Source organism: Corvus brachyrhynchos, unplaced genomic scaffold (genome assembly GCF_000691975.1).
Source record: "Corvus brachyrhynchos isolate BGI_N302 unplaced genomic scaffold, ASM69197v1 scaffold46, whole genome shotgun sequence".
In the NCBI taxonomy this organism is placed as follows: Eukaryota; Metazoa; Chordata; class Aves; order Passeriformes; family Corvidae; genus Corvus; species Corvus brachyrhynchos.
The window spans coordinates 4,465,641-4,493,225 of record NW_008238838.1 but is presented as its reverse complement, the minus strand read 5'-3'; the positions used below and the strand labels follow the sequence as shown (position 1 = coordinate 4,493,225).

Sequence of the window (27,585 nt, the reverse complement as noted above, 5' to 3'; positions counted from 1 at the left end):
AGCTGAACTTGTGAGTCTGAGAAGGAAATAGTTGTGTTTTTCGAGAGCAGAAGTTTTGGTGCCTCGAGCTGGATGGCACCACCTCGTCCTGGCAGTAATTGAAGGGAAAAAAAATCTTGGATTCGTAAATCCCACGTTTTCCTCAGTTACGAACACAAACAGACTTTTTTCTCCTTTCAACTTTGTTGCTTTTGTTACCTGTATGTGTAATGCTACTTGGAATAGGTAATACAATTTCAACTTTGTTGCACTTGTCTCAAAGATGGCAAGTTCGTGGAGTTCCATGAAAATAGAGATTGTGAAGGTATCACAGAAGTGTAAAATAACTGTTGGTATTTAAGCATTAATGGTGATATCAAACCTAATACTGAAAAACATACATTAAACTTCTGTTCTTTTTTCTTTTCAGGTTTCCTCTCAAAAAACCTTCGAGGTGAGTTCCTGAAAATTGTTTTTTTTATTGTAAATTATGTATTTTTTTATTGTCAGTGATGCTGCAGCATTTTTACAGGGGGAATGCTTTTAAAAGTTCATAAAAAAATATAAATACACAAACACAGCTTGTAGTACCCATTACAGATGTGAGGAAATCAATATCCAGATGGGGATAAGGTGCCAAAAATAGATTTGTTGGTGGTGTCCTTGGCATAGGGTGAATGTTTGCATTCTGTTACATGGCTGGGGGCTCATCTTACCTGAGATTTGAGATGGTCAGGGAAGGGACACTGTTGGTACATCATGTACAGGTGCTTCCCTTCTGGGGCTATTCTGAATCTTTAATTTTGGCATGCTGAGATATTTCAAGTTTGCTGGGAGAGTTAAGATTTCAGGAGGGCTTTTTCCATTAAATTTATTTCGCTTTTAAAATAAAATACGGGCTGATGCTGACTGATAAAGAGAATGCACTTGCTGTTACCAATTCTGGAGGTTACCAAGACTGTTCCTGGAACCTTGGATACGCTCCCAGAGATTGCAAGGGAGATCATTTTCCCCTTTGAATTCAGCCTGGGAATAAATTTTTTAAGCGAACTCGATGCCTACATTTCAGTCTGAATTTCTGGTGAGCAGGCAGAGCTGGGTGAGGTTTTTTCTGAGCAGTCAGGCAGCTCCTGTGGGCTCTGCAGTGAGGATTTTGTGCTTTTCTGTGCCCCAGACATGGCAGCATTCTGAGCAGAGAGTCTCCAGCTGACAAGAAGCAGAAGGTTGAACGCTGCAGCAGCACCCACGACTTTGATCCCACAGGTAAAATCCTAAAATTCGAGAAAAAACCCCAGCAAAAGCACTGGGAAGCAGAATAAAAATGATTTTAATGTGCCATAAATGTGGTTTTCAGAGCTGTGTTGTTCTGCAGAGGCAATGTGGGCATTGAAATGAATGTGGGCTTGATTTTTAACACCCTCATAATCAACCTGGATTAGTGTATCAGTAAATAATTATAACAACTTCCACTTTCAGGAAAGTCAGGAGGCAAAGGCTGTAATTAGCTGTGAGGAGTTCTTTAGTGAAGTCTGAAATTGGAGATGTGGTTGGCTCAGCCAGCACTGGGTTGCCCTGTTGGGGTTTTTAGTTTTTGGAGGTTTGTTTTGCTCTTTGGTGCATTTTGATCCCTCTCTGCCACTTGCAAAGTGAATTTGTGCTTCCCAACATGACACATTTGAAGATGAACACCTCATTTTAAAGGATTTGCTATCCTGCTTTTATTTAGCCTTCCCAAAGGTTCAATTAGGGAAATGAGGATGAACACAGGATTCTTACCCTCTCTGAAACACTCACCCAGTGCCTGATCATGAAATGCTTGCTCCTGTCTGAGCCCCCTGGCCCCATGCAAGGTGCATTTTTCCTGTCTGTGCATTCAGGCTTTTCCTTGGGGCTTGGGGAACACAGGGGAGGTGAATGGAAGGGTGGCACAATTTGCAGGATGTGGGGTTTTTTGTGCACAAGGCTGATGTTTATAAACCACCCTGGTCATGGTTTCTGCCACTGGCTGCATGAGTCCTTCTAGTGTGCACAAAATAAATGAAAATGGGCTTTAAATGCCAGTTAAAGACATCCTGTAAGGGAAAAAAAACCTGATTTAATGCTCACCTTTTTTTTGTTTGCCATTTGGGAGAGGTAATGTAGAGTCATTTCAGGTCGGGGGAAATCTCAGGCTGTGAACTCGTTTTGTAGAAGGAATTTAGTTTCTCCAGAAACAAACTTCAGGAATCCTCTAATCTTAATTTGCAGAAAGTCACTCCAATGTTGAGAGCTGTTACCTGGCTTGGGATTTGATAGGGGAGCTCTGCAGTGCAGCCTTCAGAAAATCCTTTTCTTTTCGAGGGGTGAATTCAGGATGCTGAACTGCTGTGCCTGTGCTGGTTGTTTACTCTGGGGAGCAACATTGCCAGAATCTCTGTGCTTGGACTGGTTTTTCATCTGTAGTTACTGCAGAGAGCTCCTTTGGTTGTGTCCTAGCTCCTGTAACAGATTCTGTGTGCTGTTACCTGTGTCTCCGTGTATTATTCACCCCTTATTCCAAGTGTTCCACCTATGTTTTGTTCACATCTTATTTGTGTTTTGCACGATTTAACCCAATAAATCCAAGTCTGTGTTTTTCATGAAGTTTGGTTTGGTTTTTTTTTTTTTTTTGGTTTTTTTTTTCTCATGTTTAGTCTCCATATTTTCTATATCTCTCTCTCCTTTTCTCCTGCTCTCGTGCAGATAGCTCCTCCAAGAAGACAAAGTCTAGTTCTGAGGAGAGTAGATCCGAGACGTATGGTAAGCCAAAGCTGCAGCCTCCCCCTGGGCAGCTCCTGCTTTTCCTGTCTGTGCATCCCAGGCTTTTCCCCCTTCCCTGATCCGCATGGTTGGCTCTGCAGCAGGGACTGCCCTTCAATCCTGCTTCAGTTCTCAGCTTGTAGCGTGGTAGTGGCTGGAAAAGGTTTGATCTGGCACCTGTGGAGAGTTGGGAGTGCCCTCCTGGTGTCACTGGGTGCTCCTGGCAGTGAGGGCACAGCTCCCGAGGGGTTTGTGCTTGTAGGAAAGTCTGTGCCATCTTCTCACCGTGGAGGTTGGAGCAAGAAATGCATCTCCCTGCATTATTTGTAGGTTGTCTCTGTCAGTTCCTTTGAACAGAAATGGAGAAATGTATCTGTAAATAATTTAAATGAATGTAAGGATGTGAATTTCCCCATTCTCTGTCTCAGAGGGAGTGAGTGGCCCTGCACTCCTGGGCTTGGAGGCTGGAATAAATGGCACATAATGAGTTTGGGATGGGAATATCCCCACACATCCTGGCGTTGTCCCTTCCCCATGAGGGGCCTGTTTGCTCCCTCAGCTTTCCCAGATGTGTCAGTCTTGGGCTGTGACACTCCCCATCCTGTAATGACTTATTCCATTTCCAGTCGCTGTAGATATTTGCATTCATACCTTAGAATTTAGAAGGGAATGAGTTCTCACAAGTTGTTTTTTTGGATCCTGTCAGCATCTCCAGCCCCTTGGACTTGGGCTGAATCTGGCTGCATTTCTTATTTCCAGGTGTGCATGTCTTAACTCCAGCCATGGGTTGCTCTCTTCCTTTCTTGTTTCGGTGGTGGTTTTTTTGTTTTTAATTCATGTTTAAAACAGTCTGTGACACTTTCTGATTTTAATTTGTTCAGAAAATTGCTGCTGCTGTAGGATTTTGGATGCAATGACTCTTCCAGAATCATCAGCTTTTATCATTCCACTGGAATAAACTGCCAGGTGTTCATGGCTGTGCTCCAGCTTCTTAACCCACCTCTGGAATACAAAATGAGGCTGTCAGAGCAAGAAACACTAAAAACTAACCAAACAACACCAACCCTGAAGAGTTTAAACCAACATAGGCATGTTAGGAAAGGCTGGTGCAGTTCAGGGAGGTGTGTCCTGTTCTTTCTGTGAGATCTCTTCACTTCCCCTGGAATTTTGAATCACACACTTTTTTTTTTTTTTAAAGAAAAGTAACATGATAGTCATGTTCCTGAGGGTGTGAGAGTGTTCCTTCAGAGCTGTAAACAGCTTTGGAGGGTGCCTTGATGGAAACCTGTCTCAGAGAGAGCTGGCTTGCTGCAGCTTGTCATTCTTCCTGCCACCCTCCCAGGGAATGAGCAGGGAAAGGGCTGGAACAGCAGGGATTTGGGGATGATTTTCTGGTGTTGAAGCCTTGTTGCTTCCCCTGCCAGGTTAGTCAGGATAACCAAACCACCCTGGGCTCCTTTCTGCCCGGTGCTGTGAAGTGCTGGAGGTGCTGTGGGTTAATGACAGGAAGCATTTGCTGCCTTTGCTGGAACATCTCCGTGGTGATCCCTCTGCCCCAGCCCGGGCAGTGGCCTGGCTTTCCCTGTGTGCCAGAACCAAACACAACTTCCTGACGTAAGCTGTGACTTCCCCCAGGCTTCCTGCAGATGCTGTCCCCGTGTCCAGGATCTGTGGGAGCAGCTTCCACTCATCCTTCCTTTGCAGCAGCCTCAGCTCTGTTGGGCCTTGCCCTGCCTTTTGTCTGCTTTTCCCAGGTTTCTCTGGAATGTGTGCGGAACTCTGCTGTTTGCTTTGGAAGGGACCAAACTATTCCAAACCCTACAAGTAGAAATACTGTACTGATATTTTCCTCGCTGCTGACTGGATGGTGGCTGGCCTCTGGAAAGGGAATAATGGGGAAGGCTGGAATGACAACAGGGAAAGGAGGTGTGGCTTTGCTGGGTGTTTGTTCTCACCTCTTGAAATTTTGAATTAAGGAGCCAGAATTTCTGCAAGTGTGTGAGTGGCTTGGAGGGGCAGAGTGGTCAGGGAGGGAAATTGTTCTAATGTACAGAAGTTAATTATGGTGACATGAAGCTCTCAGTGAGATACTTTCATTCTTAAATCCAACCCTCCCGTGTTTATCTGTTCAACAAAATTGAGATGGTCAGGAGAGACACTTGAGTGTAGTTTGTTATGCTGTAATTTGCTAATTAGTGCCATGATCTCTCATGGTATTTAATATGTTTTTCTAAAAGTAGAATTTTCATCTGTTAAATGAACTTAAAGCTAAAATTACCTTTCAAGGTGGTAGCTGAGGTATCAGTTTCTCTTTCCATTTCCTCACAACTTGGTTGGTCCCCAAAGATCTTTCTATTTAGCAGTCATCAATTTCTGGCCTAAATATCAGCCTGGACTTGACACAAACTCTTTCACAGATTTTCTCCAACTTTGTGATAAGTTTTTGGATTTTGTTTTGAAATTTGAGATGGTTTTTAATTGAAACTTTTTCTCCCTGGGTTTTGGGGGTTTTTTTTGCAGTTCTTAATCAGCTTTGCATTTTCATGTTGTGGCCACCATTTTTTCAGAGAAATTTGCCTTCATAAAAGTTCTATTTCTCTTTGTGGAGCAGCATTTCTGACAATAATTTATAGACAGAAAGCTTCCCAAATGAAGTGAAACATTTGTCCCCTCTCAAACCCCTGAGGAGTTTGGCTTTTTGTTTATGGAATGATTCATTTCAAATCCCTCTGTTAAACTGCATTTTCCTATGGTGGCCTCATGCCCCCAGGGGAGGTTTTAGTTCCCAAATCTCAGCTCCCAGGCCATGTCCTGCAGACTTGGGAGATGGAATTCATGTCCCATGGAATCCCAGGCTGGTTTGGGTTGGAAGAATCCTTAAAAATGCTCTTTTTCCAACCATTCCATGGGCAGGGACACCTTCCACTGGCCCAGGTTGCTCCCAGCCCCATCCATCCTGGTGTCTCCATTTTCTCAGTCGGGTTTTTAGAGTGAACCCCCTGCCCTGTTTGTTGCTAAAGAAATTCCCTGTTTCGTTAAATAACTTCCAAGTAGGATGTACAGAGGAGACAAATAAAAGCGATCTCCCAGAGCAGCTGTTGGACAGCCCAGATGTGTCTGGCCAGGCTGTTTGAGAGAATTATTTTGGCCATGGGGTGTCAGTGACCTTGAGAAGTTCAGGCTTTGCCCTTCCACCATCCCAAAGGCGCTCTTGGAGCAGGGCTGGAGAAGGGAGAGGGACGAGTGCCACCTATTGAGGAGCCACTCCTCTCAGCTTTCATTCTTCTCTCTGCTTTCACTTTTAATTTTAACCTCTGTAACTCCAGCACACCTTTGGCTGCTTTGTTGTGCTCCTGGCTTGAGGCTACACCAGTGAGTTTGGGGCAGTTTTCATCTCCATGGGGACAAAAAAGAGAAAGATTTATTATTGTTTTCCTCCAGAATTTTATGAATCCACTGAAGACACAGAGATTTAAAGCATAGTTAAGTGATAACTCACTTCATAACATGAAGATACTGTTAAGGGAAAGCAAAAATGAGAATTAAGATGATTATTGATTCGATTTTGAGTACTGTCGGTGATGAATTCTGTTGAGTTTGTAATACTTACTAAGTTTCAGCTGGAAAAAGTGAAATATCACGGTGAGATAGTTGAAAGTGAGCAGAGTAGAAGAGAGCACGTGAAGGGTGGTTCAGGCAGGGAGTGCTATCAGAGCTGATCTAGTCCTGCAGGTCACACTTATCTCCAAGAAACTTTAAGATAACTTCATTAAAATCACTATAAATTGTGTCTCAGTCATGCATGGTATCTCCTACGCCTCATTCCAGCCTTTTATATTGGATTAGGGGAAGGGTTAAGTGTTTGCTCCTTATCTGAAGGAAACAAGTACAGGAAAAAGCAATTATGGACTAATTTTGGGTCAAGTTGTCCTAATTTCAGCTGTCTCTCCATTCTAAATTTAAATTCTTGGGTGAAATTGAGCCTTGTGGAATGAGAGTTTAACTTTAATAAACTTGAATTAAATTAAATTATATTCTGCCTGGTCAGTTTATGTTGCACTGGCACTGCTTTGGCATCTGGCTCACCCAAGGAGGAAGTTTATCAGTAGATCCAAGGATTATTGCTTCTGGAGAAAGAGAAATCCAATGGCAGAGCAGACTCAGGGCTCTGCTGTGTCTTTAAACCAGGACAGTCCTCGTGAGTCAAAAGCTGAGTTTAGTGCCTTACTCATCCAACCTGTGGGGCTGGCAGGGAGCTGGAAAGGAGCTGTTTCTCTGAAAGAGCACCAGTTCCCACACCCCAGCCCCAGGCATCATTCTTGGGAAGTGAGGCTTCAAGAAGCTTGGTCATATAAAAGAAGGGGAGGTGCACGAGGGAGAGGCATGTTCCTTCACTCATCCCTGTGCAGAGGGGGTGAAAGGTGGGGGGATCCTTTCCATCTCTTCCCCAGCCCCGCAGAGCACGAGGTATCCCATGCTTTGCCCTGCTTTGTTGGCAGGAGGGGAATTACTGGGATGTGACAGTGCTGCAGAAGGCCTGGAACACTTTTTCCACTGCTCCCACACCCATTTTCATCTGTGCCACACTGGAGGAGAACAGGACTGACTGGGCAGGCAGTGTTTGCTCTTGAGGCTCCTCATTTCCATGGGGAGTTGCTCCAGAGAAGTGAAAGGAGCCACGGTGGTTTGGGAGCAGTGTGAGACACGGGAATGACTCCCTGCTCTGTTACCATGCATCCCTTAAAACTCATTCCAGAAAAGCCAGTCTGGCTGGGACAGCATCTTCCCAGTTCCCCGTGTTCCCTCCATACCAAACAAAACTGCTGCAGTTTTGGAATCTCATTTGGGAGAGCTCTGATTTCTTTCTCAAGGTGCCAGTGTAGGAATTTTGCCTGCTGTGCTTTTAGAAATGGAAAAGCAAAGCAAGCTGTTAGAAGGAAGGGTGATGTAAATAAAAGAACATTGGGGGAGCATTTTACAGAGTTCCTGAAGTGACTTTTCAGGATGAGGGCTCCCTTGTGGGAGGCTTTTTGCAGCTGCTCCTAGGAAAGTGCTTGGCAAGGAGTGTGCCAGGGCTGCTGCTGGCTTTTGTTTTGTCTTTCCCTTATTTCATTTCCAGGTGAACAAAAGACATCCCCAGCTTCCCACCTGGTCCAAATGCTTCCCCTACTAAATGAATTTATCTCTGCACCAGCATTTGTGCTCACATTATACTGAGTGCACCAGGAAACAAAACAAGTTGCCTTTGATGTCTCACAGCAGGTTAAAGGAGGGGCAGATTCATCTCCTGGGATTTTGGCCCTGAACTGCTGTTTATTTCAGAAGCCCTGTTCAGGGCAGTTGAGTGTGGCTTGTACTTGTTCACCTCTGCTGTTCTGGCTCTGTGCAATATTTCACCTGGAGCAGAAGGTGCCCCAGGAGGAGATTTTGGCTGAGAATTGGGAGAATTTTCCTGATCAATAGATCTGTTTTAGTCCAACCCCCTCGTATTATTCTGAGGGATTTGTGCTCCTCTTTCAGAGCAGCTTGTAGAAGCTGTGAGGGGTTTTTGGTGGTGCAGTGGTACCTGACAGCCCTCTGAACTATTAATGCAGACAAAGGGAAATTCTGCTCATCGGTGTGGGTACTGCTGCTCTTCTTTAAATCCTGCTTTTCCCTCAGGTTGTCTCTGATGTGCCGGAGCTGTCTGCATCTCTGCTGTGAGATTCCTCCATTTTGTGTAGCTGGAGCAATAAGCTTGACCTGTCTTGACATCCCTCTCCATTTCTGGCCTGCTGCCCTGTCTCTCCTATATTTCCCCTGTGCTGTGTTATCCCCATTCCACTGAGCACTCTGTGATTATCTGGGAGATAAGGATTCGGACTGACACCTGCCTTGTGTCTCTTTGTGTTCCTCTCCTCCTCTCCTTGCTGCCCTCTCCCCTGTGTCCTCAGGCCTGGTGCAGAGGTGTGTGGTGATCCAGCGGGATGAGAACGGCTTTGGGCTGACGGTCAGCGGGGACAACCCCGTCTTCGTGCAGTCCGTCAAGGAAGGTGAGAACACCCTCGCACCTGCCAGCTTTCCATGGGGATCCTGGAAGTATGTGTGAGCTGGAGCAGAAAGCTCCCAAAGCCCTCCCCAAGCGGGCTGGCTGCAGCTTGGGAAGGGATGTGCAAGGACAGGGTTGAGCTGTGGGGATGCAGTGAATCCCTTCCTCTGTAGTTTCTCCCAGGCAGAAATCACTGACAGAACGAGAGGGGACAGTCTGAAGCTGTGCCAGGGAAAGGTTAGGTTAGACATCAGGAAAAAACTCGTCCCTGGAAAAGTGATTGGGCACTGGAATCACCTGCCCAGGGAGGTGGTGGAGTCCCCATCCCTGGATGTGGCACTCAGTCCCATGGTTCAGTTCATGGGGTGGTGTTAAGTCATAGGTTGGACTTGGTGATCTCAAAGGTCTTTTCCAAGCTGGTTCCTTCTGTGATCTGGTGGATTTGGAGCTGACCTCCTGCATCCCAGGGGGAGGAAGTGAGTCCTTGGCACGTGGTGGGATTGTGGCCTGGCGTATCCAGTGCCAGGTGAAAGCAAAACTGCTCTAGACTTGATACTCAGAGATTTTACTGATAGAGGAAGTCTGGCTGAGTGCAGAAGTATTTGGCATGTTTTACAGAAGTCTTACAACCATTTTTGCTAGAAATGATTGTATTGAAACGGGAACTAAATGATTTCTTGCCCCTCCAGATGGAGCAGCCATGCGGGCTGGAGTGCAGACGGGTGATAGAATTATCAAGGTAAGAGCATTTAAATTGTGAGAGAAGTGGGTCCTTTGTCTTAAATGAGCTCTTTCCTTTCCCTGAAAAAAAAAAAGTCATTGATGTATATCTGCTGTGGTGTTGGCATTAGGAATGGTCTAAGTTTCAGTGTTCCTCATCTCAGGATTTTATGGCTAAGTTCAGCATCCTGCCAGGTTCGAGTATCACTAATACAATAAAACCAGAAATGGCAGGGAAGAAAAGGAAAAGTTGTTAATAATGACCTGTATGTACATAAATGGCCTGCCTGAATTATTGTTTTCCCCCTAACTGCCCCCACATCAATGTTCTTTTTTAGTCCCAAGCGAGTAAGAAATCAAATCAGTAACTTAAAAGACTGTGTAAACTATTGCTGCAAAATGCTACAGCAGCTCCTGACACAGATGGAGCTGGGATTTCAACCAGGCATTGAAATTAATGAATTAAATTAGCTACCCTGTTGTTTTTCTGCCCAGGCAGAGATGGATTGCTTTTTTTTTTTTTTTTTTTTTTTTCTTTCCTTTCCCTGCCTCCTTGGGTTCTTTTTGGTGATGTGTGCAGAGTTTTCTTTCTGCAGAGCTCTGCTCACCGAGATAAACTGTTAGAAGGATAAATTATTTATCTGGTAATGTCTTGAAAGACGCAGTAACGGAGATGGGGGAGAAGAAAATGCTGCTCCTCCTCCCGGTGCCTGCTGTGGAATGTGCGGAACTGCTTGGAAATCAGGAGTTAAACACTGAATTTTCCCCTCTCCCTGCCCAGGTGAACGGGACTCTCGTAACACACTCGAACCATTTGGAGGTGGTCAAGCTGATCAAGTGTAAGTAAAGGCAGGTGGCTCTTCTGTCACCTCTAAGGCATGGCAGGCATCATTCCGAGGGCCCGCTCGAGTGACAAGGGTGAGGTCAGTGCTGAGAGATAAAGGGAGTGTGTGGAACAGAGAAGTGAAATTGGGGTTATTTTGACATCCTGAATTCAAGCTGATACATTCCCCTGTAGTTTCTCCTTGACTTAATGTTTGAATTACCATCAAGCCTTGCCTGGGTGCTTTCCCATCTTTTGTTTCCACCTGAACTACCACAGCTGGGCAGGCACTTGATGTGTACATTGCAGAGCACTACAGGAAATACGTTCCTGGTGGATTTTCTGCTACAAAGAAGGAGGTGGTGATGGTTTATTTTGTGTGTGTGCGCTGTAAATGTAACGTGCTGGGCTGGAAATCGGATTGCTTGCTTTTGTAAGGGATGATTCTCATGAAGGTTTTTGGAACATCTGAAATTTGAACAGATTTCTAAACCAAGCAGTGCTCTCAGGTTCATTGGTTTGGAGGAGGAATGGTGTGAATTGTGTCTGCAGGGTGAAATGCCAGTGAGGGAAACCAGAGAACCATGGAAATGTCCCCGTGTGTGTGACCTGTGCCTGTCCTTGTGTCCCCACAGCGGGTTCCTATGTAGCTCTCACTGTCCAGGGGCGCCCTCCAGGGTCGCCCCAGATTCCCTTGGCGGATTCCGACGTGGATCTGGCAGCTTTTGGGCATATGTCTCCCATCATGACATCCCCCCACTCGCCTGGCACGTCAGGGAATGCAGAAAGGATCACCAGCCCAGTGCTCATGGGGGTAAGGCTTAAAGCTCTGTTTCCAAGGGAGAAATGGAGTCGGGTGATTTTGGCCTGAATTTTTTCACACTTCAAATTGGCAGTGGAATATCTGTCCTGTCAGTGGGTATTTGTTCACTTCTGAAAAAGCATTGTGCAACTAAAAATGTCTAGTTCTGTTTGAGATAGTAGAAATACAGGTTTTTAAAGTGTTGATAGCTATGTTCAAAATTAAGAAAGAATGCCTAGCATAGGGTTGGAAATGTGAGTTGTTTCTCATCGGGCTTTTCAGAGCCCATGCTTAGGAAGTAGGTGAAAAATGTGCATGTCTATTTTCCTTATCTGCTCAGCTCCACCAGAAATACCCCAACCCTTCATCTCTCTGTATTTCCTAGGAGGAAAATAACATTGTCCACAACCAGAAGGTGGAGATTCTGAGGAAGATGCTCCAGAAGGAGCAGGAGAGGCTGCAGGTACTAGAGTTGTGCAGGTTGGAGAGAAGGCGGGGGAAGCGATGCAAAGAGGGCTTGTTGAATCACAATTTATTAGCAGAGCTGTGTAAAACACACATTCTGTAGCAGCTCCTTGAGCGTGCAGATGTGCTGGTGATCATTTAAAACAGCCACACAATTCTGTTCCAGTTCCTCCAGGAGGAGTATGGCCGAACCTCCTCCACCCGCCTGCTCAAGGAGATCCAGGAGGCAAAGAAACACATTCCTCAGCTGCAGGAGCAGCTGTCCAAGGCCACGGGCTGCTCTCAGGTACAACAGGGTGCCAGGCTGCTCTGGGGACAATTCTGGGGTGCTGATGGTGCTCTAGGCAAGCTGCAGTTCCCTGTGCTCGGACAGGCAGGCTGCACCCTCTAGAGATGACATTTGAAGTTGGCTGTCAGGCACTGTAATGTCAGGATGTGGAGTAGATTTTACAGTGGGCTCTCAGCTCAGCTGTGAAAAACCTGCTTTTAAGAACAAGTGCAAACAATGATGTGTTTATTATCTGTCAGTGCAACTTAAAATACACGCATGAAGTCATTCTTGGAGGCTTTAAACAATTTTGCTTTCGCTTTTGAAAAAAAATAAACGTGGGCCGTGTCATTTTTCCCTTTTCCATGTGTTAAAAGTGCTGAAAACTTGGTGTGGGTTTTGTTGTTTTCTTCTAGAAAAGCACTGCAGCCTTTTCTAGATAAATTAAGAAGGTTTTATGAGTAATGTGAGCTAACTGGCTTTTGAAGGAGTTGCTGTTTAAGGATGGTCTCTTGAAATATTCTGCTGTCTCCCAACTCACTTTGATCTTTCCAGGATGGAGTCTTGTCCTCCAGGTCTGGGTCGGAGTCGCTGCAGATCAGTGAGGGGGAGGCAGAGAGTGGGGACAGTGGCAGCAAACTGGATTTCAGTGGTGACAGCCCCTCCAGACCCAACAGTGACATTGCTGATGTGAGTCTGGGACAGCCCCGAGGCTTTGCTTCCCTCCCTCTTGCATTTGGGTTTCCTTGGCAGATTCTGTGTTTGTTGGCCTGGGTAACACTGTGCAGTACTGGAACAGGCTCCTCAGTGCCCAGCAAAACCTTTTCCCTCTGAAAACCTGGTATGTTGGACTGGGATTAGAGACTGGGAGAGAAATAGATTTTGGGGCTTTATCCAGGGTTAGATTGTCCTGGCATTAATCCCTGTAACCAAACAAAGAAAGATGGATGCCAGCATCCTTCTCAAAACTCATTTGTCTATTAGAGCATCTTTGAAGGGAATATTCCAACTGCACACTGGGACTCAGATCCAGGCAGTGGGCAGCTTGCCAGGAAAGTGGGAAAGAGCTTCCTTCTGCCGAATGAGCTTCAACTCTTGGCACCAGCAAAGGCTCTTAAGTGACTTCACTCATTAGTTACCAATCAGTTAGTGCTCCTGCGCTCTCCCTTGGTGCCTAATCCTTAATTAAGTCACTGTCTGATTAGTGCAGGGGAATTGAGACTCTCTGCTTGGATTTGGCCTAAGTTTGTGGATTGACTTAAGGATGTGGGAGCTAAATTTGTCCCAGCAGTTGGAAGTGAAAGGGAGGGGGGTTAGATGGGAGCATCCACGACTCCGTTTTGAAACATTCCAACTCCCAATCTGACCAGCTCCCGCTCAGTGTTTGTCTATAATAGATGCAACACAAAATTTGAAACATTCCAACTCCCAATCTGACCAGCTCCTGCTGCATCTATTATTGTCTATAATAGATGCAACACAAAACTCATCATTATCCTCCTAATAATCATCATCCTGTCTGTTTTGGGGATGGTATTTGATCAGTGCAGGTGATCGGCACACCAAACATTCCATTTTCAATCCAGCTCTGAGAAACTTAAGGATCAGGGGTGAAAGAAACATTTGGAAGTGGAAAGAGTTCTCCAGCTGGGAAAAAGCCAGGCTGGAAAGCAACAGCCTGAGCAGTAGCCTGGCTGGAAAAACCTTTGGCCACACTGAAGATGAGCCAGCAGCACGTGGTTTTTGCAAATAAGGCTCTTCTGGGCTTCCTGAGCAAGAGGATTGCTGGGAGATTGGAGGAGAGAGCTGAGCTTTGAGAGAAGGTGGAGAGAGCAAGGAGAAAGCCGAGGGCTGGGGATTTTACAGCTCAGCTGTTGCTCACTGTCACCAGATTTCTGAGCAGCACTTCTGCATTCAGTTGTGTTTTGGGGTTTTTTTTTTTGTTTGTTAACTGTGCATGTAGGACACAGATTTTAGTCTGGTGTTTCACACCTCCTTTTCCTGTGAGAAAGGAGAAGTTTTTTGGCTGTTGTGGCTGACAAACTGCACTGTGCAGTTCTCCCTTTCCTGGACTTGCTGGTGCTTACCAGAACTGAACTTCCCTCTTTCCCAGAGTCCTCGCAGTGGCCTGAAGGAGAGGATTTATCCAGATGAGAGCCCAGAAAAGGCTGAGCTTCAAGATACTGTGAGTACAGAACATCAAGTGTCACAACAACATCTCCTCTAATGGACCCATTAAAATCTTGCTGCTTTCCCCCACTTTCTAAATGGAGCATGCCTGAACTTTGCTTTAGAAGATAAAATGCAATTAAAGTGGTGCAGGGAAAGTTAATTAGCTGAGTAAATGTTTATGGAGCTTAAGAGCAGGACCATTTAGAGGCAAGAAATACCTAATCAGCAGTAAAACAGCTGGGCCTGGAATAAGCAGAGCAGTTGCACGTGTTTTATTCCTTGAGTCCAGCCTTTTTTTAGGATATTCGGCCATTTGGAGGCTGGCATTCCCAGCAGGGCTGCAAGTGGAACGCAGCAGGAAGTGCAGACCTGTCTGAACACATCATCATCCTTGGGATGATTCCTGAATTCTCGTTCCCCTCCTCTGCTTGTCCTCCCAGAGCCACATTTCCCCATCTGTGCAGAGACGGCATTTGCCACGTGCCACGTGCTTGGTGTGCTCCTGGCTGCAGGTGATGCAGCTGCTCTTGAACCACCTGATCTGGTGTTTGGGAGTGTTTGGATCCTGGGAGAAGCTTTTGGGAAAGGGAACCAAGGTTGAGTGGGGGCGTGTGGGTTTCCGTGGCATTCTTGAAAGATTAAAATGATGAGAATATCTCGAAGTTTTCCTGGGAAGGACAATCACAGCATTGTGCTCTCCTGCCTTCTCTTCCCCAGGACTCCCAGTCCAGTGTTGGAAGCCCCTTGTCCCGAGTGGGCACTCAGATCATTGGAGCAGAGGATGATGATTTTGACACGGAGCAGGAGCAGGTGGGAATGACTTCCAGCCTTTTCTCCCCACCAACCAGAATTCTGTGCCCCTGTTCCTAAACTGCCTTGTTTGTGCTGAGCACTTCTTGTATGGTGAAATAAGAATTAGGGAGTGGGATTCCTCTTATTGCTGATCCTGCCAAATAAAAACATTTGGGGAGTTTATATCCATCTTTGAGTCTGTGTTATTCCTCGTCCTTCTCCTAACTTCAAGCTTTCTAGAAATTAATTAGCCTTATTTAATTTTCTTCAGTCTCTGTTAAATCCTGAATTATTGTCATGGCAGTGTGGGCTTTGGCATACTTACTCTGAACTATTTTAGCTGTCCTTTCTCTTGTTCCTCAATAATTCAGATGTAATTCTTGTGTATCCCTGCAGATCAATGGGCAGTGCAGCTGCTTCCAGAACATCGAGCTCCTGAAATCCCGCCCAGCTCACCTGGCTGTTCTCCTGCACCACGTGGTGTCCCAGTTTGATCCTGCAGCCCTGGTGAGAAGCTCTGGAATTGTTTCCCTGGCTCACATTTGGGAATCTTCACCAGATCTTGTGTAGCTCTCAGTGCCATGACTTGGCAAGGAGGGAAGTGCAGACCCTGTGCAGGCCTGAGGGTGATAAATCCACATTTATCTCCTCAGATAAATGGAGAAGCACAAAAAGAATTGTGTCTTCTACATTTGGCTGCTTACAAATAATTACTTATCTCTTGAAAGCCTCTCATTCCACCTTCAGGTGTGGAATTGTCTACAGGGAAGGGCTGACCTCTCTGTGCCTCTTTTCCAGCCCCTTCCCTCTCCCACCATTGCCAGGGCACCTCCCTGAGGAGCCAGGAAAGGTTTCAACCCAGCACTGCTGAATTCCTTGAACTATTGGAAAGAAAACTTGGAGTTTTCATGGTTTTCACCTAATTTCTTGCCCTCCTGTTCCCCACAGCTGTGCTACCTTTACACAGACCTGTACAAACAGACCAACTCCAAAGAGACCCGGCGTGTTTTCCTGGAGTTTTACCAGTTTTTCCTGGACAGAGCTGCAGTAGGTTCCACTTGTTTTCCTCATTTTCACACGTGTCCAGCAAGTTGACTTTGACCTTTCTCCACTCAACCTGAACTGCGAAAAACTAAGGGGGTTAAAGCCCTCCAAAATAGATTGTTTTAAAAATAACAATTGGAATAATATTTAAGAAATAACTTCATAAAATTTAACAACGTAATAAAAGTTTGAAGTATTTTTGTTGAAATGTTACCAGGAAAATGAATGGCCTCAGATGCCTGGTAACAAAATAAATCCCAGGGGATTTTTTGTTGACAGCAGAAATAATTTAGTGGCAGGTAAGCAAGTTCTGGCTCTTCTGCATTGCTTTTTAGTTAATAATTGCTGTGGGTATTGATGTGGCTGTTCCAAGGATTGGGAAATTTTATCAGTCTGTTGGAAAGCTGAGAAAATTCTTTGCTGTCATGAATTAAACTCCCAGAAACTGTAGCAGAGGTTTATAGACCACATGTTCAGATGAAATAATCCCTGTGAATTACAATCTATTCATGGGAGTCTCCCCTTTTCAAACCAGCAGGTGCTCAGATTGGAGGATTTTGGCTTTTGAGGGAATTCAGTGTGTGATCTGTGTGTTTCATTGGGTGCTCTTTGCTCTGTTGGTTCTCCCAGCCTTTCTTTCCTTTTGCAGAACCTGAAAGTCCCAGTTCCAGATGAAATCTCCTTGGAATTAGGTAGGGTGCTGTGTTTGTGGGAGTGAAAGGCAAAGGGTGGGTTAATTCAGGGAAACGGCTCTGTTGAAGGTGGGGACTGTTGTTAGAGGAATAATTGGTGAATTTTGTGCCTCACAGACAGGAGAAGGCCAGAACTGCTCCCTGAGGAGCTCCACCGCCAGTTCATCCAAACCATGCAGGACAAAGTCTGTCCAGAGGTTCAGAGGAACCTGGAGGATTTCAGGTACCAACAGCTCTCTGTGGAGTTTCCTTTTAATTCAAGTTTGATTTCAGTCAGCATGTCCAGCACAGGGAAACCTGAGGGACACAATAATTCCTCTTGGGTTGGATAGGAATGTACCAGGAAAGGACCTCCAGGTCACCTGTGACCAATCCTTAAATCAAGTCATTAATTGCAGTCCTAGAGCTTGGATTCTTCATTCCTTGCAGCTGTGTGAGGAAATGTCAGAGTATGTTTTCTTAGGTGTTATATAAATCTCTCTTACTGATTGTGTTCATAATCAGCTTATATTTTTTTTTCCTTTCCCTGTTTTCCTTCCGTCTCCCCTTTGGGCAGGCAATAATCCCCTTTACAGAGTTGTCACGGGCGTGGAGTAGAATTTGATAATTAATTTGCTTTTCCATGTGGAGTCCTAAGAGCTCTGTGCCAAGCTCAACAATGAACTACTTCATCCCTAAAAAAATCTCTCCATTCACGCAGATGCTTTAAACATCCCAAAAGTCCTTCCCTGACTTCCCCATTTTCGTAATGAAACCTGTGGGACACCCTGAGTGCCACAAGGCTGCTGCTCCCTATCCCAGGGCAATACCCAGCTCCAAGGGATGCTTCCTGTGCCCTTTTCCAGGCAGAAACGCAGCATGGGGCTGACCCTGGCCGAGGGGGAGCTGACCAGGCTGGACGCGGAGCGGCTGCGGGACCGCAACGCCGTGGAGAAGGAGAGGAGCTGTGCAGAGCAGATCATTGCCAAGATCGAGGAAGTCCTGTGAGTGACAGCAAAGAGAATGGTGGGGGGAAAAAAGGAATAATAAAGGTGCTGCCTCAGACCTGGGAAGAGCAGGATAAAGGAATTGGGGGGTGGAATTTGGCATCCCTGTGTTTGTATTTCTGCCCCTGAGTGTTTGTTGGGATAATGACAGCCAGGACTAAGCCAGGAGGGAAGTGAAGTCTGTTTTGTCCAGGAGGCTGCTGTTCAGTAGTGCAGGGAGTGCTGCCATTGTCAGCTTGTGCATTATTAGATCAGAGCCCTTCTCCTGTAGAAACCCCAGCTTCACAGCCCATTTTGTCGTTTCGTGTGGGCTGAATCCAATTTCCGCAGCTGAACCTTCAGTTTTGATTTTTGATTTTATTTTTTTCCCCTGCTGGGACTGCTGAACGTTCTAAAGGACACTTGTGGAACACAACTGCTGGTGCTCTGGGTGGATGGAACCGAGTGGTAGTTGGGTTTTGAGTTTCATTTTAAAACACTTTCTTGTTTTTAGGATGTCATCTCAGCCTCTGGAAGAAGACAAGAGGTAATGGAAGCTGGGGGAGCTTGGGCTGTGCCAGTGCTGGTGTGCTGTGCTGATAGAACACGACAGCCCTCTCCTGGCTGTACCTCCAACACTCACCTCCTAAATCCCCTGGCATAAATCACTGGAATTCAGAGCATCAGCCTCTCCTTTGCTGATGTTTGTTGTCTGTGTTTCACATTTTAAAAATTGCTGTCACTGAGAGTTCGTGTTTATTTTTGTTTTGTGTTGGCTTCAGTCTGCTCCAACATTTATTTTCTGTTTCTGCCTTGTCCTGCTCAGTTTTTATCTGAGCAGCTTTTCCTCCACTCTGTGCAGTAACCTTTTACTGCTGCTTATTTTTACTATAACTCAGAACTAGAATGGGACATCAAATGTGGTTTCAGTGTAGAATTTTAGGACCTTCTGTGTAATTCTCAAAATTGTGTTTTCACCTCCTAGGCTTCTGTGCCTTTTATCATGGAATGATTTGGGTTGGAAAGGATCTTAAAGATGATTTAATTCCACCCCTTGCCATGGCAGGGCACCTTCCACTATCCCAGGTTGCTCCAAGCCCCGTCCAGCCTGGCCTTGGACACTTCCAGGGATGGGACAGCCTATGCCAGGGTCTCCCCACCCATAAATTCCATCTTTATTTACTCCATAATTTACAAAAGGATAAATTCTGATGTTGGCTGAGCCTTCCCATTATCTGTGAGAGTTTATTTCGGTTCATTTCGTAACTGACTTCAATTTAAAAATTAACTTTGCAATAGAACCTTGGCACTTAATTTTACTGACTAAATGTATTTTCCCAACATACTTCTCTTTAACCTCACTGTTTTTTATGCATTTGGCAGCTCCACAATGCAGTATGTGATCCTCACCTACATGAAACACCTGGGAGTCAAAGTCAAAGAGCCTCGGAACCTGGAGCAGAAGCGTGGCCGGATTGGTTTCCTGCCGAAGATCAAGGTACTGCTGGCGTGGCCACAGAGGATTTGTGTGCAATTCAAACCCCAATTTAGCAGGAAAAAGTTAAAAATGGCTGTGATTTTCCACTGTTTCAAGAGGTTCTGGGATTACTGAGCTGCACAGCAAACCTAAGAGCTGAGATTGGGTTCTGCATCTGTTTGGCAGACACGTGAATTAGAAATAAATAGAATTATTTCCTTTGCCCCTGAATTCACCTTGTTTTTTTAACTTGGGGTGGGGAATGTTTCATAGAACACAAGCTTGAACCACATGAGGGTCTCATGAAAGCTGTTGCCTTGTTTACTTCAGTTTTCTTCTGGAGAAACTTGCTCATACCCTCCTGGTTTGCGAAGCAGGAGAGCTCTTCTCCCTGCCACCCCCACTTTTCCTGTTGCATAATGAAATTTTCCACCAAAACTTCATCTCTGTGGGTGTGATCCCTTGTCTCCCACAGCATGGGGGTGTATCTGGTCACAGTAGCTACTTATTTCCATCAGCATTTCAGCTTCCTTTGAAATATTAAGAGAGTTTCAAGCAGTTCTGCACTAACTGTGAGGAGGTGAAACAGTGTGAAACCCTTTGGTAGGTTTGTGTCCTCTCTCTTCTGTAGCTTTAAAGAATTTAATTAAAACCTCAGTAAACAGCTGGATTTGAAGCAGTGAGTGATGAGTTTGCTTTTCTTTCCCTGCAGCAAAGCATCAAGAAGGAGAAAGAAGGAGAGGAGAAAGGAAAGAGGAGAGGCTTCCCCAACATTCTGGGCCCCCCAAGGAGACCGAGCCGACACGACAGCAGTGCAAGTATGTCAGCCCAGGAAACTCACGTGCCCTGGCAGCCACAGAGAGTCCCTGCTGCCTTTAAAAATTCATGCCAGGAAGACCCAGTAAAATTATTGTTCTTAAAATACGGTTTTAAAGATGCACAAACCAGTTTTGGTCCTGAAATGCTGCTTCTCTCACCACTGGGAGCAGGCAGAGGTCGTTTCAGCAGTGTGATGGTCCTTTTCGTTCAGTTGGCAGGGCCATGGAGATGCAGAAGCCCAGGCACCCCAAGCACTCGCCCACAGCCTCTTCTGTGAGCCCAGAGCCCCCAGAGGCCAGCAAGCTGCGCCAGAGTGGCTCCTCCAGCGATGGCACCGATGCTCCCTACCCCCCTGCCAACCCCATGTCCCCGCTGGCAGTGGGGCCCTTTGCCTCTCCGGAGGGCAGCAAGGACAGTGACACAGGTAGGGTGGAATGCAGAATGATTAAAGGTTGTGCTGGGAACAGGATGTGCAGAGCACCCATGCAACAAAGCTGGGCAAATGAGGAAATGCTTTGATGTCATGAGAGCTGCTCTTCCTCACCTTGGTCAGCTTTCCTCAATTAGGGAGTCTTACCGTGAGCAGAAATGGTTGTTAGTGGGTTCTGCCCCTGTGGCATTGGATCATCCAACAGGAAAAACCCCACCTCAGGTGCCAGCCTGTGTCACCTGGAAGCTTTTGTTACTGAGGCTCTTCTTCCCAGCCTGGGCATTGGGTTCCTCCAGCTCTGGGCTGAAATGAAGCTGGAATCAAGAGGCTCTGGAGAGGCTGGGAATTCTCTAATGTCCTCCAGTTTGGTTCCTCACCTTTCCCGTTTGTTTTGCACGCAGGTTTGAAGCAGCCTGGGGAAGCCCCACCTGCCGGTGACTCCATGGATGGCACTCCCCGCACACCCAACAACACCTTCGAGTTCCCGTCCCCTTTGGAAAACCTGCAGGAGGAGGAGGGAGAATCAGAGAGGTAACTCGGAGTGCTTGAGGGAGCCGAGAGAGGGAGTCAGGAAGTCTTGGAATGGCTTGGAAAAGATCATTGTAGTCCGACTCCTGTGTCAGTGTGACTGTGGCTGTTGAAATTTAGTACATAAAATTGCAGTGATGCCACTTGTGTTAAATGTTGTTGGGAGAATTAGGGAACTTTGGGCTGTGATAGAAAACTCTCAGGAGAGGGGACAAAATACTCTGGTTTGGAGCTCAGACCACCGTTGTGAAGTCATGCTGAGTGTGTGAGCAGGGAGAAATTCAGGCACAAGCTTCCCTAATGGTTTCTTTCCTTCCTTGCAGGATGGTTGACATGGGAACACCAAAGCCTTTCCGCAAGTGAGTATGCTTAGAAATGTTTGAACTTCGCTGAATTTGTTTGGATTTCAAGAGGTTATGAAGCAGAATGCAGCAGTGCTCATTGTTCTGAGCCAGCACAGTTGTCTGCATGATCTTTTTTCTTTAAGAACGCATGAAATCAGACACTGGCAGCCATTTATAGGGCAGGTGGGGTGAGTCATATGCAAAAAAACCCCTTTGATCTGTGAGTGAAGTGGAATGATTGCTGTATCCACTGATGTGAATGGATGGGAGTTAGGTTAGGAAGTAGAGATAGCCCTATTTTCCTTTTAAACCTGTCTGTTGCTGTTGGCAGATAGACAGAGGCAAGAAACTGTAACCTGCCCTTTTCACTGACTTGATATTTGACTGCAAATGATTTGATCTGTCATGGATCTGTCACCTTGATGGAAGGTGATGAAAACACTGTCAGAACAGGCAGCCAGTCTGTAAAGGGCAAAATTAGGGAACGTGCCCAGAGGTTCAGGCATCAAACAGCCTCCAGCTGGCAGGGACAGTGTACTCATGGTGCTGAGTTATGTACTCAGCTTCTGCCTGAAATGGGAATTATCTCACATTTTTCCTCCTCCCATCAGGATGGACAGTGTTGGCTTTGCAGATGTGCAGAGTGAGGATGAGCTCTATGACTTCGACATGGATATGGATCCTCCCAACTGGCAGCAGCTTGTGAGCAGGGAGGTGCTGATGGGGCTCAAACCCTACGAAATCAAGCGTCAAGAAGTGATAAATGGTGAGATGGAGGCTCTTTCCTACCTGGCCAAGCTCAAAGTTGAAACCTTCCCCTGGAGCTTTGAAGTTCTTAAAATTTACAATTAGGTCTTCCTGCCCTGATTTGTTTAAAGTAGGGGCTGGAGAATTGTAGAACTTTTGATTTGAAGAGTTCTTAGGTGTGAAAGTTGTGCTTGTTACTGGGAAATAACCTGAGGTGAGATTGATCCAGTCCCTGGTTATTAAACCTATGAAGGCACTGAAAGGCCAATTTTTAATATATTCTGTAAAAGAAAGCAGGAAAAGCTTGGCTTTTTTGGAACACAGGTGATGGAAATGCTACTCCCAAACTTCAGAAGATTTTAGTTACAGGTCCTGCAGAAGCCTCTGTGTGGGTTTGTGAGCTTCTCAGAGCTCACTGTCGGTTTGGGGTAAACGATGGAATTTTACAAACAGTTCAAACAAGGAATTACAGCAGAGCCTGGAATATGGGCCAGGGAGGGAAGTGCTGCTGGGGGGACTTGCTCTAAACTCCTTCCTGGCTCCACAGCTGCAATCCTGCTCTCCTGTCTCCCCAGAGCTGTTCTACACGGAGCGAGCCCACGTACGCACGCTCAAAGTCCTGCACAACGTCTTCTACCAGAGGGTCACCAGGGAGGGCATCCTCAGCTCCAGTGACAAGCGGAAAATCTTCTCCAACCTGGAGGATATCCTTGGGCTGCATGGTAGGAGCAGCTGGACTCTGGAATTCTGGGTTCCAGTGGCTGCAAAATTGAAGCAAAGGGACCCTGGAACACGAGGATCCCTTTGCTTCAAGCGCCCAATGCTTGAGATAAAGCAGAAATTCTTAAGGACAGTACCCTGGGCCTGCTTTTGCTCACACTTGTTCCAATTCTGATTTGCAAAGATATTTTGATAAGGAATCGTGTCCAGTGCTCCTTTTCCTTATCTGTGTTGATCATGCTTGATAAAAGAGCCTTATGGGCCAGCATTTGAGATGGTACAACTGTTCTTGAAGAGACCATGAAAACAGATTTATAGAGATTGATGCCTTTTTGTATCTGAAGAGTGGCCCTTCCTCATTGTTTAGGGAAAGGACTGCTCACAGTAGGAATTCCAGCCACTGGATAATCAGTTGTGTGGGTTTATGGCTGCAGTTGTGTTCCACATTATCCTTGTTTGTACAAAAGTGATATTGAGCCTCAGAAAAGATAAGTTGGGAATGGTTCTTAGGGGTCACTTGAAGACAGGTGAGACAGAAGAGCAAAGGAGATATGTGACACTTCATTAGATATTCTAGATTTATTAAGTTGCAGGATATTGTTTATTAGCTAATTAAAATAATTTCAAATCTAATCTTCTCCTAGAATAGCTTTTATGTTAAATGCTGAAAATCAAGCCAGCAATTTGACCACTATTAATTAAAATTTACTTTCTCTTCCTTATTTTTAAGTTGCACTGAACGATCAGATGAAAGCTGTCCGGAAAAGGAACGAAACTTCTGTCATTGGCCAAATTGGGGAAGATTTGCTCTCCTGGGTAAAATTCTTTTAATATTTCCTATATTTGAAAAGATTATTTCCTAGAATGACCAACAGAGCCAGAGGCTGGAGAAGGTAATTCCCAGCTAATGGGAACTGAAAGGCTGGGAGTTGTCATTTCTGTGGAGTCAAAACAGAGCTGGAGGATGAGGGTGGAAGGGAAAGCAGGAAAAACTCCGAGGATTTTCTTCTGACTGGAGATAAGAGTCATTTAAGGCACAGGAATAATTTCCTTGGGATGTGTGGGTAGAATAGAAAGGCACTTTTGGAGACATAAAGGTGAGAGTGGGATTTTGAGAAACGGAGTGGCACAATTTGTTTCAGTAACGCTGAAATGTGAGCCTGGTGTTGGCTGCGGTGCAGTTAAAAGATGGTTAAAAATACTGATTTCTAATCTTAGAATTGATAAATTCAGGGTTTATAGTGCTGGTACAGGCTTCACTTTCGAGATCTTTATGGAAAGATTTGGCTGCCCCAGCCCTGGAAATGTTCAAGGACAGGTTGGAGCAGCCTGGAACAGTGGAAGGTGTCCCTGCCCATGATGGAGTGGGACTGGATGAGCTTTAAAATCCCTTCCAACCCAAACCAATCTGGGATTCTTTAATGTGGGAGGGCTGGATTGAGGAGAACTGTGGCGTTTGAGGTGTAAAGGGCTCCTCTGGGAAGACAAAGCCATAAACCATGGCAGAAATTACTCCTCATTTTTGTCAATAATTCATTTCTTCCCTGGTGAGCCCGGTCCCGTGTGGCTCTGCCTGCCGAGGGTGGCATGTGCTGAACTCCAGCCTGTCTAAACTTGGCTTTTTTGGCTTTCTGGCACAGTTCAGTGGAGCAGCAGAGGAGAAGCTGAAACTTGCCACTGCCACCTTCTGCAGCAACCAGCCCTTCGCTCTCGAGGTCATCAAGTCCCGCCAGAAGAAGGACTCACGCTTCCAGACCTTCGTGCAGGTGAGTTTCCCACAGGGCTCTGACTTTTCTCCACCAGGCTCTTTGAGTTTTTTCCACTGGGATTTGAGTTTTCTCCACAGGGCTTTGAGTTCTCCACCAGGCTTTGAGTTGCCCCAGGGTGTGGCTGGGAGCCAGCACAGCCCAATGAATCCTCCTGGCAAAGTTCTGATAATTAATGGCATTAATTAATGACATCATGCCTAACGTTGCCTTCAGCTCGGGATCATTTCCAGCACTGTATTTATCTCTCCTCATGGTTCCTGGAGGGAGGAGCCTTCGGCTTGGGGAGCACAGAGTGTCCTGATGGAATGCAAGGCAGCACGCAGTGTCCCAGGCAGGAGATGCCACCTCCCTCGAGGTCAAGGATGCCAAGTTGTGTGGGGCAGAGTGCTCAGAGTGCCCTTTGCTGCGTGCCAGGGGCAGGAGACAGATGATGCACACCTGCTCTGCCTGCCAGGAGCGGGGTTTGGGTCCACGTGGCGTTTGCAAGAGAACATTATCTCCATTAGCACCGGCTGGGAGGAGCTCTGCTGGTACAAGGGGAGATTACCTTGACGAATGTCCCGTGTTTTGCTGCGGTGTGAAAGCCCAAACTGATGTGTTCCTGGCTGCTGCTGACTGAGATTGATTGGGGATGGGCCCATGCCCATGGGGAGTAATGAGGGAAGGAAGGCACTGCCTTTGTGATGAGCTTTTCCTGCGGGTAATTGCAGATGGAGAGGGGATGTGTTGTCTGGGTGATAGATCTTGGCATCTCTTGTCTTGTATTTAATTACTGGAAAGTGAAGTAATAGATGTTTAAGTGATGAATAGATGTTGTGCATTCAGGTAATTATGGCCTTAATAAAAATGACAAATGCAGATATTGTGCTGTTGAAATTTAGGATGCTGAGAGCAATCCTCTGTGCCGGCGGCTGCAGCTGAAGGATATCATCCCCACGGAGATGCAGAGGTTGACTAAATACCCCCTTCTGCTGGATAACATTGCTAAATACACAGGTAAAGCCTTTCCACTGGGGTTTGGGCACCCACCTCTAGAAGGTTTTCTTCGTAAATGTGTTGACTAACACTTCAGTTTTGTGTCTGTTTCTGTTTTCATTGCGACTTCACTGCTGCCTTCTGCACAGGAGGTGTAAAAAAATACTAATAAAAAGGCAAATCCAGTGTTTCTTCCTCCTTAGTAAAATAAAAAGGAAATTCAGTGTGAAATAAGTGAATCTGTCAAACCTGTAAAGCGGCACAGAACGTCCTCGTGCTCTTGCAGAGGGTGGGATTTAATTAGGATATGTTACACTGAAAGATACTTCCAGCACAGCAGGTAAAAATGTGATAAATAATAGCACAAAATACCTCTCCAGCTTTACTATCTGATACCTTCTGCAGTGTAATTTCATTACTCATAAAAATAGACTGCAGCTACAAGTTCCCTCTAATCCTAATTAGGAAAGCATGTGATACTCCATTATCTTTGATGTACTGGTTTATGTTCCTGTTAACTGAATTCTCAGTGTGGCTGCTGGTGCTAGTGAGAATTGATGGGTGCACCTGGGCCTGTACTTTTAGTAAGGATTTTAGGTTTCTCAGATTATTGTGAATAGTTGTCACATGGCCCTAAAAAAGAAAGAGTAACAGTTGTATTAGATGTAATGATCTGCAGGTCACGACGAATTCTCTCCTGTCACAAATCTTATTTTTACCACTTTTGCAGTGCTTTTGTTGATAGACTTCTCTGAGTTTAACTCCTCTTTGTCCAGTCTGAGGCCAGCAAACTGCACTGGAGGGCTGACTGTTCAAACCTGTGCTGGGAAGCACTGTCACACTTTGTTTTATTCTTGCAGAGCTGCCTGAGGAGAAGGAGAAAGTTAAGAAAGCAGCAGATCACTGTCGCCAGATCCTCAACCACGTGAACCAGGCTGTCAAAGAGTCTGAGAACAAGCAGGTGTGAGGGGCACAGTGAACACCCAGGGCTGGGGACAGCAAGAAACTTCCACTCTGGGGAGTTTTGCTGCTCCCAGTGACCATTTCCTTGCATTTCCTGCAGCATTTGGAGGATTATCAGCGGCGACTCGACCTGTCCTACTTGAAGCAGTCAGAGGACCCCATGATGGATGAGTTCAGGGTGAGTTGGGAGCGTTAAAACGATCCCTGAGTAAATTCTGTTTGCAGCCCTGTCACTCACTTTGTGCTTCTTCTGATGCACAAGCAAGTGGTCTTTGGAGGTAAATATTTCTGTATGAAAATGAAAACAGTTAGTCTCAGAAATGTGAGTTTTACCACCTTCCTGAAGATTTCTGTGGCTATAACAGCCCAGTTCTGCACATAATGGTGCTGATGAAGCTTGTCTGATCTTTATGGCCTGCAATCTCAAGCACTGTATCACAGAAGAGATACCTGATGGATAATGAGATTATTGTGGATATTTATCTCATGTGAGTGCATGTCTTAGTGATGCTGTTGGAACTGGGCAGGCCTTGGAGAGCCCTGAGGTGTAAAAGGAGAGAGCTTGGACAAAAATGTGGGAGATCCATGCAGCCAAACAAAGCCTGAAGTCCAGCATTAAAAATATTCTGTTTCATGGCTCCTGTAAACCCCTGCAGTTTTGTTGGAAGCTGGTTACCTGCTGCTTGCTTCCCCATCTTCCTCAAAGTCCCTGTGAATCAAAAAAACCAAATCTTTTCTGTAAAACTGTGTCGTGTATCCTTCTCCAAATAAACTTGCAAGCGTTCAGTGAGGGGAAGGAAGAACTTCCTGGCAGCTCTGAAATCTCGCTGTCATTGATTATAGACTCTGAGACTTGGAACGGAGGAATTGTGAAAATTGTCACTTCTGCTTGCCTGCAGATCTAAATGTCACAAGCACTGAAGTGCCTGAAGAATCCATTGACATTACAAATCCCGTCAGATCGTTGGGATGATTTGTAAATCATTTGTAGGCACACTTGACTTGCAAATGGAGAGCTGAAGCATTAACCAGTTGTAATGCTGGAGCTGGATGTGGGGTATTGGAAAAACTCCTCCTGGGAAATGGATGACATCCTAAAGCCCCAGGAGGTTGATTTGGTGGGAGAATTCTCCACCCTGTGACACTTGGCCTGTGGAAAAGAGCAGTGGAAGAGGAAAAGTGATAACCAGCATCTCTCACATGATTTTGGGTTCCCTGCTCCGTGTTTCTTTTCTCAGCCTGGGTTTAGCTGCTTCTCTCCAGACTGGAGTCCTCTGGCATTCCT

The 27,585-nt window shown here is 45.8% G+C and overlaps 1 protein-coding gene across 2 annotated transcripts in view; it reads left to right on the top strand.

Moving 5' to 3' along the window:
- The window catches only part of ARHGEF12 (Rho guanine nucleotide exchange factor 12), a 70,324-nt gene that overhangs the window by 30,017 nt on the left and 12,722 nt on the right, over positions 1 to 27,585 (top strand). The window contains exons 2-31 of one of the 2 annotated variants that reach the window (XM_017738473.1): positions 410 to 433; positions 1,154 to 1,242; positions 2,701 to 2,757; positions 8,691 to 8,789; positions 9,475 to 9,524; positions 10,287 to 10,344; positions 10,964 to 11,142; positions 11,516 to 11,593; positions 11,762 to 11,881; positions 12,419 to 12,553; positions 13,977 to 14,048; positions 14,753 to 14,845; positions 15,224 to 15,334; positions 15,776 to 15,874; positions 16,521 to 16,563; positions 16,681 to 16,786; positions 17,409 to 17,546; positions 18,043 to 18,075; positions 18,912 to 19,026; positions 19,718 to 19,823; positions 20,036 to 20,248; positions 20,656 to 20,785; positions 21,106 to 21,141; positions 21,738 to 21,892; positions 22,449 to 22,595; positions 23,324 to 23,409; positions 24,234 to 24,359; positions 25,244 to 25,358; positions 26,198 to 26,298; positions 26,401 to 26,478. In XM_017738473.1, coding sequence (XP_017593962.1) covers positions 410 to 433; positions 1,154 to 1,242; positions 2,701 to 2,757; positions 8,691 to 8,789; positions 9,475 to 9,524; positions 10,287 to 10,344; positions 10,964 to 11,142; positions 11,516 to 11,593; positions 11,762 to 11,881; positions 12,419 to 12,553; positions 13,977 to 14,048; positions 14,753 to 14,845; positions 15,224 to 15,334; positions 15,776 to 15,874; positions 16,521 to 16,563; positions 16,681 to 16,786; positions 17,409 to 17,546; positions 18,043 to 18,075; positions 18,912 to 19,026; positions 19,718 to 19,823; positions 20,036 to 20,248; positions 20,656 to 20,785; positions 21,106 to 21,141; positions 21,738 to 21,892; positions 22,449 to 22,595; positions 23,324 to 23,409; positions 24,234 to 24,359; positions 25,244 to 25,358; positions 26,198 to 26,298; positions 26,401 to 26,478 — 2,992 coding nt within the window. The remainder of the gene's footprint in view (positions 1 to 409; positions 434 to 1,153; positions 1,243 to 2,700; positions 2,758 to 8,690; positions 8,790 to 9,474; positions 9,525 to 10,286; positions 10,345 to 10,963; positions 11,143 to 11,515; positions 11,594 to 11,761; positions 11,882 to 12,418; positions 12,554 to 13,976; positions 14,049 to 14,752; positions 14,846 to 15,223; positions 15,335 to 15,775; positions 15,875 to 16,520; positions 16,564 to 16,680; positions 16,787 to 17,408; positions 17,547 to 18,042; positions 18,076 to 18,911; positions 19,027 to 19,717; positions 19,824 to 20,035; positions 20,249 to 20,655; positions 20,786 to 21,105; positions 21,142 to 21,737; positions 21,893 to 22,448; positions 22,596 to 23,323; positions 23,410 to 24,233; positions 24,360 to 25,243; positions 25,359 to 26,197; positions 26,299 to 26,400; positions 26,479 to 27,585) is intronic. The other variant, XM_017738474.1, reaches the window with a different exon arrangement.